Here is a 21,587-nt window from a genome sequence, read left to right on the forward strand (position 1 = left end):
TATTGTAAAATGTTTGCTTTATTTAGGGGAACTCTTTAACCTGTGTTGAAATTGCTATGATGAAAAGTGCTGGTTGGCCACTAGATGCTAACTAGAGTTAGGCTGAAAGGATGGGGTCCTTAAAGGTAAACTTCAGAGGTCAGTTGCTCCTTGAAAGTTGAGGTTGCATTCACTTCTTGTTAGAGGAAAATTACATTTCAGTGGTCAGAACTTAATGTCATGTAATACTTGTTATTTTTGCTTTATAATAAAACAAACTTTACATTTGTAATTTCAGTTCTTACCATAGTCCTGAAAGTAGCTATTGTTCGTACTTTACAGATGGAAAAGTTGAGATTCCTGAAGTGGTGGTAAGAGAAACGAATCGCAAATTCTGGTCTTATGACTTTCAGTGCGTTGCTCTTTTTTTTTTGGTCCTATACTAATCGCCTGCTTACCTTCTGAGGAACAAGTGTCTTATCCATTATTAATATGCTTGGTTAAGTAAAAAGAGAAGGGATTGAAAGAAAGTGGGTTGGGGTAGTGAGATAAGAACCTGAAGGTGCAAAATTTTTAAAGGAAAGCCGGACATATTCTCAGGACCTTTGTTTGGTTACAGACCCCTTTGAGACCCTGGTGAAAGCTGTGAGCCTTCCCAGAAAAATCCACATACACTCAGTTCTATTTACAATTTAAATGCCTAGGCTTTAGGGTATAAAAGTGTGGTTCCATAGTCTAAAAAGGAAATCCTCAAAATAAAGTGTTTTTACTAGTGGCTCACTGAGGACCGGAGATCTTAAACAGGCTTTGAACAAATTGGTGGCTAATTAAAGCTGCTTGGGGCCAAGTCTGCCCGGAGGGAAGTAAGAAGCGGCACTAGCATTCTATTTACCTTTTTGGGAAGACTTGGAACGAGGCCTTTTGTATTGCAGAGCTTTCCTGACAGACACCGCCTTCAGTGTTGTCAGGAGCCGCATAGGTGCCTGGGGGTTCGTAAACAGTACGTCTGATCTTGTCATTTATAAGTGGGAATTTATACTGATTATGCTGTGCCGTGTACTACCTCTTCCATTTGTGCAGGTGTCTTAAGGATATCTTACTGACAGACCATTTAATTGATGAGAAAGTAGTCTTTTAAATTGTATTTCATATATGTGTTACTGAAATCTTTATTAAGGTTGATAAATCTTAGGCTCAACAGAAAGCTTTTCTAACTTGCCTTAAAATACTAAGATAAATTCTTTGTTTGGATCCTTAAAAGTTTCCCCGAAGTTCTGTGGTAATGTTGATAACACAGAAACTATAAGAACCTGTATTAACAACACTGAGTTTACCTCTGCTGGCATTGGATTAAAATCCTGTGAGTGCATTTATTCAGTGATGACTGGGTTTGATAGAATATACGCAATTAGAAAAATGCTTTGGTTCTTAATTCATGTTATTTGTAAACTAACCAGAATGTGCTTTTGAGGCTGATTTTTAATTGGTTTTGTCTGCAGGGAATCAGAGAACTAACTTGTAGTGAGCTCTGTAGAGGGTATACTTTCTTGTTTTGCTGATCATTAGGTCTTAAAATGATGTCAGCCTCTAGAAAGATTAAAACAGTATTCCAGTATGTTAAGTATGTGGATGCTAACAGTGGATCATTTACAGAGTGAATTTTCATGGTGTTTTTGAAAAATCTTTAGCATTCGATGAAAGTTATTTTCATACTGGCCAATTTTATAACTTCAAACATTTCTCTCAGTTAAATGTGTGGTAACTTACTTTTGCTTGGTTAGTGCTAGGACTAAGGAAAATGTTTACCTGGTGTTTCTCAGGCCTCTCTGAGGGTTTTTAAGCGTCGATGGCCTACTTAACTGCTTTCCCAAGGAATATGTTTTTTAATGCTCAGGAAAATAATTGAGCTTTTAAATAATATAGCTGTACTTTTATTCTGAAAGGGTTAAAATAAAACCATTTTAAAGTTTTTAAAGGAAATTAAGATGAATTTTAGCAGGGAATTTACATGGAACTCCTTGCAGTCTATTATCTTGTTTGTATGGAAATGCTGTTTTTTTTAAAAAAAATTATTAATTAATTAATTAATTTTTGGCTGCATTGGGTCTTCGTTGCTGAGTGTGGGCTTTCTCTAGTTGCGGTGAGCAGGGGCTACTCTTAGTGGCGGTGTGCGGGCTTCTCACCGTGGTGGCTTCTCTTGTTGTGGAGCGTGGGCTCTAGATGTGCGGGCTTCAGGAGTTGTGGCATGCGGTCTCAGTAGTTGTGGCTTGTGGGCTCTAGCGTGCAGTCTCAGTAGTTGTGGCGCACGGGCTTAGTTGCTCCACAGCATGTGGGATCTTCCTGGACCAGGGCTCGAACGCATGTCCCCTGCATTGGCAGGCGAATTCTTAACTTGTGCGCCACCAGGGAAGCCCTGGAAATGCTATTTTTATGTTAGGAAAAAAATGATTTTATGAACCATTTTATTGGTAGAGGCTAAAAGTTTTGGTTAGATTACATGATATCCCTTTTAGATACTTAAGTGTCAAACCAAAAATTATCACGTTTCTAAATGGAGATTTTCATTATTTATTTGACTACTTAATTTGTTTTTTTGACTACTTAATTTGAGGATTATATTCCTGTTTGAAATTTTTCACTTCTTAGAGGCTTTAATATGGTCTCTTTCCTTCTCTGATGACTTTTTTTTGTTGTTACCTCTTTATTTACTTTTTTTTTTTTTTTTTTTTTTTGTACGGTACGTGGGCCTCTCATTGTTGTGGCCTCTCCCGTTGCGGAGCACAGGCTCCGGACGCGCAGGCTCAGCGGCCATGGCTCACGGGGCCCAGCCGCTCCGCGGCATGTGGGATCTTCACGGACCGGGGCACGAACCCGTGTCCCCTGCATTGGCAGGCGGACTCTCAACCACTGCGCCACCAGGGAAGCCCTGATGGCTTTTTTTTTTTAATTAAAAATCTTTTTATTGAAATTAGTTGATTTACAGTGTTGTGTAAATGGCTTTTTTCTGCATGTAGAAGTCATGGCCCAAAGAGGCCAGACTTTGCCAAGAATATCTTTGTTCTAATATGACAGTGAGCATTGCAAATAATATGTAATCGTTTTATTGGAGTAGAGCTTTACAGCTGACAAAGTCTCAAAACCGAATGACATTTATTCCATTTTCTCTCATTCTTTGTAACCAGAGGAGGAGACAATTTGCAGTGATCTGTGTTTAATGAAGGAATGATCTACTGACACAGTTTTAGTTTTAAACGTATTATACCCACTGTGTGAACTTCCTTAGTGACAGATACATAGTGTTTTCACTTTGATGTTTGATTTTTAGGATTTATTTTATTTGAAAATGGGTTCAGGCTAAAACAAGTATAAATTAAATAACATACATACATACAAAGACACAGCTCACCTTAATTTATAAAACTTTAATATGTAGACTTAAGATGAGATTAATTTTTGTATCGTATTTTGGGAGTAGAAGGCATATTTGATTCATTGGAGGATATCATTATACATTACTCATAAATCTTAATCTATAAAAATTGCAGGTCATTTGGACAGTATGTTAATCATTTACTTGTATATTCTGACACATTGTCTTTGATATATTTTTGGTCTAACCTTCAACCCAGATCAATTCATTTCAGAAAGCCTACAGCTTCTATAAAGTATTAGAAAGCAAAGCTCTGAGCAATATCAAGTCTTCCATTAGCCTGCCACAGAATATTAAGAAGCGATGGGATTTCCTTCTGCTACGTTGTATTATGTATAATTAAACACATTGCTTTCTTTATCTTTAGTTATCAAGGTAAACAAAAATCACTGTAATCATTTTGACCCAGGATGGTGTAGGTAGTAGTTTTTTAAGTTTATTAGCAGTACAGTATATCTTTAACTGGCATTTAAACATTAGCCATAGTCTTTGTTGAAGAGGCTGTATGACAGCATTAGGCACTTGAAGTCCTGATCTGTCATTGACTTCTTAAACAGTATTGCCATTTTTTCTTTTCTTTTTTTTCTTCCTATTCTTTTTTGGGGTGGTAGTAAATAGCTTTGTACCAATTTGTAATCCGCTTTTTTCCTTTGAAAAACAATTGTAAAATTTACTTTTTAACATAACGTTTAATCAGGCATTGCTGGTGGGCATTTTTACTTAAGTGTTTGTATCACAAAAACAAAACCTGTTTTACTTTTAAACTAAAAGCAGTGATAAACTCCAGCAGTATAAACTTGCAGTAAATAACCTCTTTCCCCCTTCCTATTACAACAGTCTTTAAAATTTACATATGTTAACACAAATTTCCATGTTTCAGTTTTTTACTCATCCACTGTTGGCTATCTTTCCATGTTTATAACATCTAGGTATTCTTTATTACTGCTGTAGAGTATTTTATTGTTATTTACAGATGTACCAACATTTGTATTAACTTGTTCTCTTACTCTAAAATAATTTATTATTTAATAGGTATTACTTAGTGTATTTAATATATTTCCGATCGTATTTAAGATGGGTAAGGAAGCAAAAGAAAAATCACCTATAATCCTACCAAAGACAAACCGCTGTTAACCATTTTGCTGTCTCTTTCCAGTGTTTTGTTTTTCTATTGCACAGCCTGTTTTTCTTTCTTTCATAAAATATATATAAGGAAAATTTTCAGTGTCAATAGAGCTATATAACAGCATGAACGTTTTTGTCTTAAAAAATTATGTTGAAATATTAAAATACTGAATAATATAAAATATACCATTGTAACCATTTTAAGGGTGCATGCAATTCAGTAACATTAAATACATTCACAGTGTTGTACAACCATCACCACTGTCCGTCTCCAGAACCTTTTCATTATTCCAAACTGAAACTCTACCTATTAACACAGCATAATTTTTATGCCTTTAAACTATTCTCTTATCATGAACATTTAAGTTGTTTCCAGTTTTCTCCACTTACAGACAACAGTCCATACACATTCTCCTTCCTGTCTGTTTTCTCCTGATAGCAATTCTTCCAAGAACCTGTATCAGTAGATATGTTAAGGGTGATTCTTAAAATTGGTTTTGGATGTCAGTTTTTTTCTTTTCCCCCCACAGAAGAACTTATCCTCAACTTTATAATAAAAGTTAATGTAGGGCTTCCCTGGTGGCGCAGTGGTTGAGGGTCCGCCTGCCGGTGCGGGGGACGCGGGTTCGTGTCCAGGTTCTGGAGGATCCCACGTGCCGCGGAGCGGCTGGGCCCGTGAGCCGTGGCCGCTGGGCCTGCGCGTCCAGAGCCTGTGCTCTGCAGCGGGAGAGGCCGCAGCAGTGAGAGGCCCGCGTACCACCAAAAAAAAAAAAAAAAAAGTTAATGTAACTGGGTTACATATATTAAAATACAGTCTGTAGATAATTTGACATTAATATAGCTATTTTGTAGGAGGAGAGATACTTATGGAATAGAGGAGTCAAAGTCTTTTTTTGCCTGAGTTGATGATTTTTCAACGGCAGTTGAGGCTCAGTGACGTTGTTGGTTGGAGGAGTGCTAGGCGGGGTGTGTGCAGAATGTGTCATTTGGAGAAGGATCGTCATACATATTCTGCTGTTCTGGTGGAAAAAGAGTTAAGAAACTACTGCCCTGTGTTCTGACTCATTAGAGATAACATGCTTTACTTAACCAGGGTTTTAACTTTAAAACCATTTTTTAAATGTCAGAATTATAAATTTTTCTAATGAAAACCTTTGCTTCTCCACTAGGATTGGCAGCCACCATTTGCATGTGATGTTGACAAACTTCATTTTACCCCACGTATCCAGAGGCTGAATGAATTGGAGGTAATGTCTTAACTACAATGCTGGTTGCCTGTATTCCAGCGGGGGCTTCTTTGAAAGAGGCTGTGTCACAAATCTAGTGGTTTCAGTGAAGCGAAAACATGGCTAGTAACTGATAATCATGGTAAAACAAATGGCGATAAGCCTTTGCAACCAACCCAGTTTCATTAAAAACACTGATTTTTGTCAGTAATTGCCAGCCTATTAATTAATAAATGCATTTAAATCCTTCTCAATCTAGGTGACAACCAATAGAGTTTAGGTTTTGAAAGGCATGTGCTTTCAGAACCATTTAATGGAAAAGATTCTCCAGCTCTGATATTCTTCCAAAATACATGTCTTCAATTAGATTTAATAACACACTTTACTTTTCCTAGGAGGAGTGAATAGCACAGGGGATTCTCTAGAGAAGAGGTAGTATTTCTTCTTTAGTCTGTGGGCGACTTAAGCCCTAAAGTGCTGGGTGAATAAGGCTTGGGTATTGATAGCATAGAGGTTCATTGTTTATATGAATGTTTTGCTAATCTGATTTTCATATTGAACCATGTTTTGTTTTTCTATACTAAACCAAACATTCTTAACTTAAATGGCACATATGCCCACTGGAATTCTGTGGGCATTGGCAGTAGTAGCATCTAGTGTATGTATTTTCAAGTATTTCAATGTATTTTCATGTTGAGCTTGAAAGATGGGGAGGTGGGTATTAACTTTGACGTGGTTGGGAATTTCTGAATATTGATCTCAATTTTGGTCTTGTGCAAGATAAAAGTCTTAAAACTGTCTGACTTAATTTCACAATGAGAGGAAAGAAAAATGACAAAATTTTAAAAAATGACTTGTAGGTGACATTAATAATCTGTTAAGGGAATAACATTTAAGAAAGTTTCTGGTTTTCTGTTATCTTTAAGTTATCAGGACTTTAAAGATAAGTGGTTCTGTTGTAAATCTGCTTTTAGATTTGTGTTTGAGCAAATCAGAAAATTGGTATTCTTAGAGAACAAGACTTTAAAATACCCAAACTGTAAAAGGACGAAAGGGGCATATAGAATCTTACTTATGATACTCCATAAATAAAGCACCTCTCAGGTCGCCTATTTATGTTACGAGAGGACTTACTGAGTGTGTAACTACTACTTACCTGGCACATGGTAGGGGCTGAATTAAATTTTTGTTAACGTATAATTATTTAACCAGTTTTATTCTGTATATTTTGGGGAAGTTTCCCCTATTGAATTCATAAGTGGTATTGCACTTAAATAGTCTAAGGATGAAAATATCACATGCACAGGTAATAGACAGGAGCTTTATAATAAGCTAGGTAAAAGTAAAACTCAGTTCTTTGTCATTTAGGCTCAAACTCGTGTAAAATTAAATTTCTTGGACCAGATTGCAAAGTACTGGGAATTACAGGGAAGTACTCTGAAAATTCCACATGTGGAGAGGAAGATCTTGGACTTGTTTCAGCTTAATAAGGTAAAAGCCTAATGACCATCTTTCTCATTGAATAATTTTTCTGACAGCATGAATTTGATCTTCTTTGCCTTAAAATAAGAAACTTACTGCTTGAAATATGTAAAATAAATTCTTCATTTAGTTTTGTGATTAAATTGATCTCTGCTTGTCTGGTCTGAAAGCCTTATCTCGTGAAATATTTTGCTGCCACCTGTTTTTTGGTAATTTTTAAACTTCGTAATGGTCCTCTTAGATATTCCTGTCTGTTTTATTGTAGACAAGACAACAGAGGCTTTCAGTGTCCAAGTTGACCAACTGAAAAGGCTGAGTTATAATTCTTATCTTAAAGTTCATTTCAGTCTAAAGCCTGCATTATTTCCACCAGACATGCTGCCGTTCTTGCTACTCCTCAGTTTACTAGAACCTTTTCTTTATCAGAGATTTCATTGCTAATTTAATTCTTCCTCATGGAAGATCTTGGCTGCTTTGGGGAACTGAGAAGTAGCTTTTGGAGGGGTACAAAAAGTTTATGGAATATGCTGTTAAAAGCAGTGTTTAAAATTTCTAGTTTAAAATTAATAGTGCATATATATATATATATTTTACTTGGAAAATGTATTTTTAAAAGATGACCACAGCCAAAAACTAATTTCCTTTGCTGTTTTATTTAACAGTTAGTTGCAGAGGAAGGTGGATTTGCAGTTGTTTGCAAGGATAGAAAATGGACCAAAATTGCCACCAAGATGGGGTTTGCTCCTGGCAAAGCTGTGGGCTCCCATATCAGAGGGCATTATGAGCGAATTCTCAACCCCTACAACTTATTCCTGTCTGGAGACAGTTTGAGGGTGAGTGGGGCTAGCCTTAACCTGTTTTATTTCACTGCTTATTGGCACATGGTCTTTGGGAGGAATGAAAAAGCCTTGATTATGGGTGGAAGACTTGCTTGGAAGACTTTTGTTTTATGGATTTTTTTCCTCCAATGTTTTAGTTCTGTTTTGAGAGCAACCATACTAAGAAGGTTTGGAGTGAATAAGGTTACAGAGGAAATATTCTTTTGTTATCAAAAACTGAAATCTGTATTAACTTTGCTATAGATGTTCCTTTCTTACAGCAGTTGGTTATTACCTACTTGTTGCGGCTTATGCTTTTGCATTCGCTTACTGTTTAAAGTGTATTCCTGGTGGTCACATGAAAATACAACATGTGAAATAACTTGCCTGCCTGCTCTCTTTTGCCAGCTGAGGTCTCTGAGGTCTCCAAGGAGATTTTCATAGAATGTTGACATTGGTAGAGAGTAGGGGACTCAGTAATGCTGGACAGCTCATGGAGCCCTCTGCTAATAGTTCGTATGTAACTGTGTTTGTTTCCTTACAAAGGTGGTATTTGCCAAATTATTCAGATAAAAACATTTGTTCTAATTAAAAGCAAAACAATATTATAAAAACTTCCCACTTATTTTAGGCCCTGGTAGAAAGCAGAATGTCATAATTGTTTACACCCTTTGAGATATTCTACACTAGAGCAGTGAGCCCTGTAATTTTAGAAATTGTTACTGTGCTATAGAGAGGGAGGAAGATCACAGCATAGTTTCCGAGGGTAAACCTGCTAATCAAAACTCTGTCTTGATACAGACATACCATCTGGAATGCTTAAATCCTATAGGTTTTCGTAGCATTGTGTTTTTCTTTTCTCTCTCCCTTGATTCCAGGTGGGCTTTCTTCTTAGCCTAGAAAATGTGACTAATACTCAGAAACTTGTTTAAAGAAATGTGCACTGTGTGAATGTTTAGTGAACCCATGGATGAAATTGTTTAAAATGTTGTATATGGAGCCTTTATGTCTCTGTTTTATAGTCAGATCTACATACAGTTGCCCACAATAGATTTTCTCCTTTGAACCTTCTTATCTCGGTGTAGAAGTTAGAAGAATAAAGGGAGAGAGAGAGTCTCTCTGCTTTATGGGTTTAGAAATAGCTCGTCTGTATACTTAGAGAGGCCCTAAGTTTCATAGTTGAAAAGTGGGTAAGCATTTATACAATCATAGTCTGAAAGGAACAGGTATTCAAAGATACCGTTTACAAACATTACATCTACAACACAGATAAATATCTGTTGAAGGGCCTACTGATACATGTTCACTGTGGAAAGTATAAAAACAAAGGAAAGTATGATGAAAATAAATCCCTTCTAATCCTCTCATCTGTTTTTTCTTTCAAGGCTATTTTTATGCACATATACACAAATTGGAAGTGTATTCTTTACATATACAGTATTTTTCCTGCTTAACGTGTCACTGTATATTTTTGAAGATACAGGTCTTTTGGGTTTTTTTTTTCAATTTATTTATTTTTGGCTGTGTTGGGTCTTCGTTGCTGCGTGCAGGCTTTCTCTAGTTGTGAAGAGCTGGGGCTACTCTTCGTTGAGGTACTCAGGCTTCTGGTTGCGGTGGCTTCTCTTTTGCAGAGCATGGGCTCTAGGCATTCGGGCTTCAGTAGTGGCAGCACACGGGCTCAGTAGTTGTGGCTCGCAGGCTCTAGAGGGCAGACTCAGTAGTTGTGACGCACGGGCTTAGTTGCTCCACAGCATGTGGGATCTTCCCAGACCAGGGCTCGAACCCGTGTCCCCTGCATTGGCAGGCGGATTCTTAACCATTGTACCACCAGGGAAGCCTGAAGATACAGATTTTAATGACTCTGTGTCATTCCATTTTTATACCCAGAACTTGATTTGATTTCTCCTGTTGCTGAATTCTTTTTTTCTTTTTGGAATTTTATTTTATTTTTTATACAGTAGGTTCTCACTAGTTATCTATTTTATACATATTAGTGTATATATGTCAATCCTAATCTCCCAGTTCATCCCACCACCATCACCCTATCCTGCCACTTTCCCCCCTTGGTGTCCATACGTTTGTTCTCTACATCTGTATCTCAATTTCTGCCCTGCAAACCGGTTCATCCGTACCATTTTTCTAGGTTCCACATATATGCGTTAATATACGATATTTGTTTTTCTCTTTCTGACTCACTTCACTCTGTACGACAGTCTCTAGATCCATCCACGTCTCTACAAATGACCCAATTTCACTCCTTTTTATGGCTGGGTAATACTCCATTGTATATATGTACAACATCTCTTTATCCATTCGTCTGTCAATGGGCATTTAGTTTGCTTCCATGACCTGGCTATTGTAAATAGTGCTACAATGAACATTGGGGTGTAATGAACATAGGGGTCTTTTTGAATTATGGTTTTCTCTGGGTATATGCCCAGTAGTGGGATTGCTGGGTAGTATGGTGATTCTGTTTTTAGTTTTTTAAGGAACCTCCATACTGTTCTACATAGTGGCTGTATCAATTTACTTTCCCACAACAGTGCAAGAGGGTTCCCTTTTCTCCACACCCTCTCCAGCATTTGTTATTTGTAGATTTTCTGATGATGCCCATTCTTAACTGGTGTGAGGTGATAACCACATTGTAATTATGATTTGCATTTCTCTAATAATTAGTGATGTTGAGCAGTTTTTATGTGCTTCTTGGCCATCTGTATGTCTTCTTTGGAGAAATGTCTATTTAGGTCCTCTGCCCATTTTTGGATTGGGTTGTTTGCTTTTTTAATATTGAGCTGCAAGAGCTGTTTATATATTTTGGAGATTAATCCTTTGTCCGTTGATTCGTTTGCAAATATTTTCTCCCATTCTGAGGGTTGTCTTTTTGTCTTGTTTGTAGTTTCCTTTGCTGTGCAAAAGCTTTTAAGTTTCATTAGGTCCCATTTGTTTCTTTTTGTTTTTATTTCCATTACTCTAGGAGGTGGATCACAAAAGATCTTGCTGTGATTTATGTCAAAGAGTGTTCCTCCTGTGTTTTCCTCTATGAGTTTTATAGTGTCTGGTCTTACATTTAGGTCTCTAATCCATTTTGAGTTTATTTTTGTGTATGGTGTTAGGGAGTGTTCTAATTTCATTCTTTTACATGTAGCTGTCCAGTTTTCCCAGCACCACTTATTGAAGAAACTGTCTTTTCTCCATTGTATATCCTTGCCTCCTTTGTCATAGATTAGTTAACCATAGGTGCATGTCTTTATCTCTGGGCTTTCTATCCTATTCCATTGATCTGTATTTCTGTTTTTATGCCAGTACCATATTGTCTTGATTACTGTAGCTTTGTAGTGTAGTCTGAAGTCAGGGAGTCTGATTCCTCCAGCTGCGTTTTTTCCCCTCAAGACTGCTTTGGCTATTCGGGGTCTTTTGTGTCTACATACAGATTTTAAGATTTTTTCTTCTAGCTGCATAAAAACTGCCATTGGTAATTTGATAGGTATTGCATTGAATCTGTAGATTGCTTTGGGTAGTATAGTCATTTTCACAGTGTCGTTTCTTCCAATCCAAGAACATGGTATATCTCTCCATCTGTTTGTGTCATCTTTTTTTTGTTTGTTTGTTTTTGCGGTACGCAGGCCTCTCACTGTTGTGGCCTCTCCCCTTGCGGAGCACAGGCTCCGGATGCACAGGCTCAGCGGCCATGGCTCACGGGCCCAGCCACTCCGTGGCCCGTGGGATCTTCCCGGACCGGGACACAAACCCGTGTCCCCTGCATCGGCAGGCGGACTCTCAACTACTGCGCCACCAGGGAAGCCCTGTTTGTGTCATCTTTGATTTCTTTCATCAGTGTCTTACAGTTTTCTGAATGCAGGTCTTTTACCTCCTTAGGAAGGTTTATTCCTAGGTATTTTATTCTTTTTGTTACAGTGGTAAATGGGATTGTTTCCTTAATTTCTCTTCCTGATCTTTCGTTGTTAATGTATAGGAATGCAAGAGATTTCTGTGTACTTATTTTGTATCCTGCAACTTTACCAAATTCATTGATTAGCTCTAGTAGTTTTCTGGTGGCATTTTTAGGATTCTCTATGTATAGTATCATGTCATCTGCAAACAGTGACAGTTTTACTTCTTCTTTTCCAATTTGTATTCCTTTTATTTCTTTTTCTTCTCTGATTGCCGTGGCTAGGACTTCCAAAACGATGTTGAATAATAGTGATGAGAGTGGACATCCTTGTCTTGTTTCTGATCTTAGAGGAAATGCTTTCAGTTTTTCACCATTGAGAATGATGTTTGCTGTGGGTTTGTCACATATGGCCTTTATTATGTTGAGGTAGGTTCCCTCTGTGCCCACTTTCTGGAGAATTTTTATCATAAATGGGTGTTGAATTTTGTCAAAAGCTTTTTCTGTATCTATTGAGATGATCATATGGTTTTTCTTCTTTAGTTGGTTAATATGGTGTATCACATTGATTGACTTGTGTATACTGAAGAATCCTTGCATCCCTGGGATAAATCCCACTTGATCATGGTGTGTGATCCTTTTATTTTTTAATTTTTTTCCCAACTTCATTCATTTATTCTTTTATTCAGTGGTTGAACAAATATTTATTAAACATATATGTATGAAGACCCTGTTAAATAGTTTAAGCACTCTGGGGTGAATAGAGGCATCAACAGATACAATTCTGTCTTTATACAAGTTACAGTCCAAAGGGATGATTGTGCAATAACCAAACCATACAAATACATAATTACCAGCTGTGAGATCTTGTACCAGTTACTCAAGCATACTAAGGTTTAATTTCCTCATCTGTAAAATGTGTCATTAATAGTGTCAACATTATAGTGTTTTGTAGGGAAATGAAATGATAAAATGCATATAAGATACAACACAGTGCCTGACATATAGGTAGTGAAAACTACCTGTAAGTTTTCAACGAACAGTCACTATAGCATTCTGCATGTGAACACTAATTGAGAGTAAAGATATGGGACAAATTTTCCTTTTCTAATTCTTGTAAGGCCACATATCACGCATCCAGAGGAGCGCTGGGGACCCTCGTGGAGCCTTGTGTGAAAGATGGTGTTCTTCAGTTCACCTGCTCTTCCTGACTTTTATTCTTTTATTTTCTGTTGTTTTTTTTTCACACACCACACTGTATTTTATTTTTACAAGAGATATATCAACTGATACCAAGCATTGTAAATGGATGACCACAACAGGAGTAACAATGATTGCAATTACCAAACACGAAACACACTCACACTATGTCATAATATTGACATTCAGTTCAGGAATCCTCAACTGTAACAGCTCCTTTACTTTGCTGTGAAAATTGATCTGTATATTTTTTGTCTCTGAGTCCTTGTGGGATTTTTTTTTTATTCAAACAGAAAGTCATAAAAATTATAATCATCCTCATCAGTTCACTCAGTCCCATGTAATTAATTGTTTTTTCATATTGATCTTTTGTTAGCACTTTTATGAATTCATCAGTTTTCCGTTAGAGTTCTGAAAATGCTTATTCATTCAGTTCAGCAGTATAGTCAGTTACCAGAAACCTGTACTTGTCAGTCTCTTCCATGAATTCCTTGAAGGTGAAACCCTTTTATAGGAACATTTTTGCAAAAGCATCAGAGTACACCCAGAACTGTCTGTAAATGACAAAAGACTTAAAAATGACCACGGTTAAAGATTTGATGAAAGTTCATAATAATGCAATTGACAAGGAAATTTAGTTATTTGTGAGATGTACATTTTAAAGTAGTAACTAGAATTATGACTTATAACATTATACCAGAACATACAAGATTTTTAGAAATTTCATGTAATGTCTGAAACATTTATATTAACATATTTCCATACAAATAACCCAAAGAAAGTTTAGTATAAGTTTCCTGTTAGTTTGTTTGTTTTCTTATACTGCAGGTTCTTATTAGTCATCAACTTTATACACATCAATGTATACATGTCAATCCCAATTGCCCAATTCAGCACACCACCATCCCCACCCCACTGTGGTTTTCCCCCCTTGGTGTCCATACGTTTGTTCTCTGCATCTGTGTCTCAACTTCTGCCCTGCAAACCGGTTCATCTGTACCATTTTTCTAGGTTCCACATACATGTGTTAATATATGGTATTTGTTTTTCTCTAACTGACTTACTTCACTCTGTATGAGAGTCTCTAGGTCCATCCACGTCTCAACAAATGACTCAATTTCCTTTTTATGGCTGAGTAATATTCCATTGTATATATGTACCACATCTTCTTTATCCATTCATCTGTCGATGGGCATTTAGGTTGCTTCCATGACCTGGCTATTGTAAATAGTGCTGCAGTGAACATTGGGGTGCATGTGTCTCTTTTTTTTTTTTTCTGTATGCGGGCCTCTCACTGTTGTGGCCTCTCCGGTTGCTGAGCACAGGCTCCAGATGCGCAGGCCCAGCGGCCATCGCTCACCGGCCTAGCCGCTCTGCGGCATGTGGGATCTTCCTGGACCAGGGCACGAACCCGTATCCCCTGCGTCGGCAGGCGGACTCTCAACCAGTGCGCCACCAGGGAAGCCTGCATGTGTCTTTTTGAATTATGGTTTTCTCTGGGTATATGCCCAGTAGTGGGATTGCTGGATCATATGGTAATTTTATTTTTAGTTTTTTAAGGAACCTCCATTACTGTTCTCCAGAGTGGCTGTATCAGTTTACATTCCAACCAACAGTGCAAGAGGGTTCCCTTTTCTCCACACCCTCTCCAGCATTTGTTGTTTGTAGATTTTCTGATGATGCCCATTCTAACTGGTTTGAGGTGATAACCTCATTGTAATTTTGATTTGCATTTCTCTAGTAATTAGTGATGTTGAGCAGCTTTTCATGTGCTTCTTGGCCATCTGTATGTCTTCTTTGGAGAAATGTCTATTTAGGTCCTCTGCCCATTTTTGGATTGGGTTGTTTGTTTCTTTAATATTGAGCTGCATGAGCTGTTTATATACTTTGAGATTAATCCTTTGTCCGTTGATTCATTTGCAAATATTTCTCCCATTCTGAGGGCTGTCTTTTCGTCTTGTTTATGGTTTCCTTTGCTGTGCAAAAGCTTTTACGTTTCATTAGGTCCCATTTGTTTCTTTTTGTTTTTATTTCCATTACTCTAGGAGGTGGATCACAAAAGATCTTGCTGTGATTTATGTCAAAGAGTGTTCTTCTATGTTTTCCTTTAAGAGTTTTATAGTATCTGGTCTTACATTTAGGTCTCTAATCCATTTTGAGTTTATTTTTGTGTATGGTGTTAGGGAGTGTTCTAATTTCATTCTTTTACATGTAGCTGTCCAGTTTTCCCAGCACCACTTACTGAAGAGACTGTCTTTTCTCCATTATATATCTTTGCCTCCTTTGTCATAGATTAGTTGACCATGGGTGTGTGGGTTTATCTCTGGGCGCTCTATCTTGTTCCATTGATCTATGTTTCTGTTTTTGTGCTAGTACCATATTGTCTTGATTACTGTAGCTTTGTAGTATAGTCTGAAGTCAGGGAAACTGATTCCTCCAGCTCCATTTTTTTCCCTCAGGACTGCTTTGGCTATTCGGGGTCTTTTGTGTCTCCATACAAATTTTAAGATGATTTGTCTAGTTGCGTAAAAAATGCCGTTGGTAACTTGATAGGGATTTCATTGAATCTACTTTTGCAAAGCAAAGTAGATTGCTTTGGGTAGTATAGTCATTTTCACAATATTGATTCTTCCAATCCAGGAACATGGTATATCTCTCCATCTCTTGGTATCATCTTTAATTTCTTTGATCAGTGTCTTATAGTTTTCTGCATACAGATCTTTTGTCTCCCTAGGTAGGTTTATTCCTAGGTATTTTATTCTTTTTGTTGCAGTGGTAAATGGGAGTGTTTCCTTAATTCCTCTTTCTGGTCTTTCGTAGTTAATGTATAGAAATGCAAGAAATTTCTGTGCAAAACCAAATTCATTGATTAGCTCTAGTAGTTTTCTGGTGGCATTTCAGGATTCTCTATGTATAGTATCATGTCATCTGCAAACAGTGACAGTTTTACTTCTTCTTTTCCAATTTGTATTCCTTTTATTTCTTTTTCTTCTCTGATTGCCGTGGCTAGGACTTCCAAAACGATGTTGAATAATAGTGGTGAGAGTGGGCATCCTTGTCTCGTTCCTGATCTTAGAGGAAATGCTTTCAGTTTTTCATCATTGAGAATGATGTTTGCTGTGGGTTTGTTGTATATGGCCTTTATTATGTTGAGGTAGGTTCCCTCTTTGCCCACGTCCTGGAGAGTTTTTATCATAAATGAGTGTTGAGTTTTGTCAGAAGCTTTTTCTGCATCTATTGAGATGATCATATGGTTTTTCTTCTTTAGTTGGTTAATATTGTGTATCACATTGATTGATTTGCGTATACTGAAGAATCCTTGCGTCCCTGGGATAAATCCCACTTGATCATGGTGTATGATCCTTTTAATGTGTTGTTGGATTCTGTTTGCTAGTATTTTGTTGAGGATTTTTGCATCGATACTCATCAGTGATATTGGTCTGTAATTTTCTTTTTTTGTAGTATCTTTGTCTGGTTTTGGTATCAGGGTGATGGTGGCCTCATAGAATGAGTTTGGGAGTGTTCCTTCCTCTGCAATATTTTGGAAGAGTTTGAGAAGGATGGATGATAGCTCTTCTCAAAATGTTTGATAGAATTCACCTGTGAAGCCATCTGGTCCTGGACTTTTGTTTGTTGGAAGATTTTTAATCACAGTTTCAATTTCGTTACTTGTGATTGGTCTGTTCATATTTTCTGTTTCTTCCTGGTTCAGTATTGGAAGGTTATACCTTTCTAAGAATTTGTCCATTTCTTCCAGGTTGTCCATTTTATTGGCATAGAGTTGCTTGTAGTAGTCTCTTAGGATGCTTTGTATTTCTGCGGTGTCTGTTGTAACTTCTCCTTTTCATTTCTAATTTTATTGATTTGAGTCCTCTCTCTCTTTTTCTTGATGAGTCTGGCTAATGGTTTATCAATTTTGTTTATCTTCTCAAAGAACAAGCTTTTAGTTTTATTGATCTTTGCTGTTGTTTTCTTTATTTCTATTTCATTTATTTCTGCTCTGATCTGTATGATTTCTTTTCTTCTGCTAACCTTGGGTTTTGTTTGTTCTTCTTTCTCTAATTCTTTAGGTGTAAGTTTAGATTGTTTATTTGAGATTTTTCTTGTTTCTTGAGGTAGGCTTGTATTGCTATAAACTTCCCTCTTAAAACTGCTTTTGCTGCATCCCATAGGTTTTGGATCCTCTTGTTTTCATTGTCATTTGTCTCTAGGTATTTTGTGATGTCCTCTTTGATTTCTTCAGTGATCTCTTGGTTATTTAGTAACGTATTATTTAGCCTCCATGTGTTTGTGTTTTTTACATCTTTTCCCCCTGTAATTGATTTTTTTAAAAAACAAATTTATTTATTTTATTTATTTAATTCTGGCTGCATTGGGTCTTCGTTGCTGGGCACGGGCTTTCTCTAGTTGCAGAGAGCTGGGGTTACTCTTCCTTGTGGTGCGTGGGCTTCTCACTGTGGTGGCTTCTCTTGTTGCAGAGCACAGGCTTTAGGCGTAAGCTTCAGTAGTTGTGGCGCGCAGGCTCAGTAGTTGTGGCTCGCGGGATCTAGAGTGCAGGCTCATTAGTTGTGGTGCACGGGATTAGTTGCTCTGTGGCATGTGGGATCTTCCTGGCCAGGGCTCGAACCCATGTCCCCTGCATTGGCAGGCAGATTCTTAACCACTGTGCCACCAGGGAAATCCGCCTCTAATTGATTTCTAATCTCATAGCATTGTGGTCGGAAAACATGCTTGATATGATTTCAATTTTCTTAAATTTACCGAGGCTTGATTTGTGACCCAAGATGTGACCTATCCTGGAGAATGTTCTGTGTGCACCTGAGAAGAAAGTGTAATCTGCTGTTTTTGGATGGAATGTCCTATAAATACCAATTAAATCTATCTGGTCTATTGTGTCAATTCAAGCTTGTGTTTTCTTACTAACTTTTTGTCTGGATGATCTGTCCATTGGTGTAAGTAAGGTGTTAAAAGTCCCCCACTATTATTGTGTTACTGTTGATATCCTCTTTTTTAAAAAATTTTTTTATTATTTTTTTTAAAGTTATTTATTTATTTATTTTGGGCTGTGTTGGGTCTTTGTTGCTGTGCGCAGGCAACGAAGTTGTGGTGAGCAGGGGCTGCTCTTTGTTGAGGTGTGCATGCTTATTGCAGTGGCTTCTCTTGTTGCGGAGCACAAGCTCTAGGCGTGAGAGCTTCAGTAGTTGTGGCTCACGGGCTCTAGAGTGCAGGGTCAGTAGTTGTGGTGCATGGGCTTAGTTGCTCCGCGGCATGTGGGATCTTCCGGACCAGGGCTCGAACCCGTGTCCCCTGCATTGGCAGGTGGATTCTTGACCACTGTGCCACCGGGGAAGTCCCTCCATTTCCTCTGTTATAGCTGTTAGCAGTTGTCTTATGCATTGAGGTGCTCCTATGCTGGGTGCATATATATTTATAATTGTTATATCTTCTTGGATTGATCCCTTGATCATTATGTAGTGTCCCTCCTTGTCTCTTATAACATTCTTTATTTGAAAGTCTATTTTATCTGATATGAGTATTGCTACTCCACTTTTCTTTTGATTTCCATTTGCCTGGAATATCTTTTTCCATCTGCTCACTTTCAGTCTGTATGTGTCCCTAGGTCTGAAGTGGGTCTCTTGTAGACAGCATATATATGGGTCTTGTTTTTGTATCCATTCAGCAAGCCTGTGTTTTTTGGTTGGAGCACTTAATCCATTAACGTTTAAGGTAATTATCGATATGTATGTTCCTGTTACCATTTTCTTAATTGTTATGGGTTTGTTTTTGTAGGTCCTTTTCTTCTCTTGTGTTTCCCACTTAGAGAAGTTCCTTTAGCATTTGTTGTAGAGCTGGTTTGGTGGTGCTGAATTCTCTTAACATTTGCTTGTCTGTAAAACTTGATTTCTCTGTCAAATCTGAATGAGATCCTTGGCAGGTAAAGTAATCTTGGTTTTATGTTCTTCCCTTTCATCACTTTAAATATATCATGCCACTCCCTTCTGGCTTGTAGAGTTTCTGCTGAGGCATCAGCTGTTAACCGTTCCCTTGTATGTTGTTTGTCATTTTTTCCTTGTTGCTTTCAATAATTTTTCTTTGCCTTTAATTTTTGTCAATTTGATTACTATGTGCCTCGGCGTGTTTCTCCTTGTGTTTATCCTGCCTGGGACTCGCTGCACTTCCTGGACTTGGGTGGCTATTTCCTTTCCCATGTCAGGGAATTTTTTGACTACAATCTCTTCAAATGTTTCTTGGGTCCCTTCTCTCTCTCTTCTCCTTCTGGGACCCCCTATAATGCAAATGTTGGTGCGATTAATGTTGTCCTAGAGGTCTCTTAGGCTGTCTTCATTTCTTTCCATTCTTTTTTCTTCATTCTGTTCCACAGCAGTGAATTCCACCATTCTGTCTTCCAGGTCATTTATCCATTCTTCTGCCTCAGTTATTCTGATATTGATTCCTTCTAGTGTATTTTTCATTTCAGTTATTGTATTGTTCATCTCTGTTTGTTCTTTAATTCTTCTAGGTGTTTGTTCTTTAATTCTTCTAGGTCTTTGTTAAACATTTCTTGCATCTTCTTGATCTTTGCCTCCATTCTTTTTCCAAGGTCCTGGATCATCTTCACTATCATTATTCTGAATTCTTTTTCTGGAAGGTTGCCTATCTCCACTTCATTTAATTGTTTTTCTGCGGTTTTATTAGTTCCTTCATCTGGTACAAAGTACTCTGCCTTTTCATTTTGTTGATCCTTCTGTGAATGTCTCTTCTTGCTGAATTATTTGTGCATAAATTTTTATGCCCATTTCTGATTTTTGAAAATAATCCTTAGAGGAAAGGAGAATTAAAATACATATTTTTTTAAAAAAAGAATGGAAAACAGCAATGAGACACCACTACACACCATTAGAATGACCGATATTCAGAACATGACAACACCAAATGCTGGCGAGGATGTGGAGCAACAGGAACGTTTTTCCATTGCTGGTCGAATACAAAATGGAACTGCCACTTTGGAAGACAGTTGGACAATTTCTTAGAAAACTAATAAACGTGCTTTTATCATACAATGCAGCAATCACACTCCTTGGTATTTACCCAAAGGAGTTGCAAACTTATAGCCACACAGAAACCTGCACCTGGATATTTGTAGCAGGTTTGTTATTCATAATTGTCAAAAGTTGGAAGTAAGCAAGATGTCCTTTAGTAGGTGAATGGATAAACAAATTATGGTACAGCCAGATGATGGAGGCTAAAAAACAATGAGCTGTCAAGTCATGAGAGGACAAGAAGGAAACTTAAGTGCATTTTTTTTTTTTAGGATTTATTTATTTGTTTTATTTATTTTTGGCTGCGTTGGGTCTTAGTTGTGGCATGCGGAATCCTTCGTTGTGGTGCATGGGCTTCCCTCTAGTTGTGGTGTGCAGGTTTTTTTCTCTTCTCTAGTTGTGGCATGTGGGCTCTAGAGCGCGTGGGCTCTGTAGTTTGTGGCCCGCAGGCTCTAGTTGAGGTGTGTGAGCTCAGGAGTTGTGGCGCATGGGCTTAGTTGCCCCGCAGCATGTGGGATCTTGGTTCCCTGACCACTGATTGAGCCCGCGTTCCCTGCATTGTAAGGTGGATTCTTTACCACTGGACCATCAGGGAAGTCCCAAGTGCATATTTTTATGAAAGTTAAAGAAGCCAATGTGAAAGGACTGCATGTACTGTATGATTCCAACTCAGTGGTATTCTGGAAAAGAACTATGGAGACGGTAAAAAGATCAGTGGTTGCAAGGGGCTGAGGGCAGGAGTGTAAGATGAATAGGCAGAGCACAGAGGATTGATAGGGCAGTGAAAGTACTCTAGATGATCCTCCACCTTTGTCCAAACTCATAGAATGTACAGCACCAAGAGTGAATCCTGATGTGTGAACTGTGGACTTTGGGTGATGTGTGAATGTAGGTTCATCAGTTGTAGCTAATCAGTTGCTACATCAGTTGTAGCAAATTCTACTACTCTGGTGGGGGATGTTGATGATGGGAGAGGCTGTACATGTGTGGGGACAGCTGGTGTATGGTAAATCTAGGTACCTTCCTCTCAACTAGGCTGTAAACCTAAAACTGCTCTTAAAGAATAAACCCGTAATAAAGGGGGCAGGGGTAGAGTGCACAATGAAGGAACTGTTGCAAAAGGGTAAACTTAGGCCTAAAGTAAGTTTCGGGAAACTTGAGAGAAGTTGTGTGGTGATGTGCTGGATAACGGGACAGAAGCCTCAGTCTTGTATCCCTGTGTTTTCTAAATGTCTTAAGGGATTGCTCTGCCCCTATAGGGTGGTGTCATTACGGTGTGATGATATAAATCACCTCTAAATTCCAGTTTCTCAAACAAAGGTTTAAGAGTTGGCATGCGATAGCATTAAATATAAAACAAACACATCAAGTGTATGTTTTGAATCCTGGTTTGAAACA

At 37.9% G+C, this 21,587-nt stretch overlaps 1 protein-coding gene across 1 annotated transcript in view; it reads left to right on the forward strand.

The window, feature by feature from the left end:
- KDM5B (lysine demethylase 5B) overlaps positions 1–21,587 on the forward strand; it is a gene marked incomplete at its 5' end in the record, with an annotated part of 76,696 nt that overhangs the window by 18,840 nt on the left and 36,269 nt on the right. Inside the window, 3 exons of the mRNA XM_082649690.1 lie at positions 5,704–5,781; positions 7,129–7,251; positions 7,905–8,075. Coding sequence (XP_082505816.1) covers positions 5,704–5,781; positions 7,129–7,251; positions 7,905–8,075 — 372 coding nt within the window. The remainder of the gene's footprint in view (positions 1–5,703; positions 5,782–7,128; positions 7,252–7,904; positions 8,076–21,587) is intronic.

This window comes from Grampus griseus (assembly GCF_964374135.1).
Source record: "Grampus griseus genome assembly, chromosome: 1".
Classification (NCBI taxonomy): Eukaryota; Metazoa; Chordata; class Mammalia; order Artiodactyla; family Delphinidae; genus Grampus; species Grampus griseus.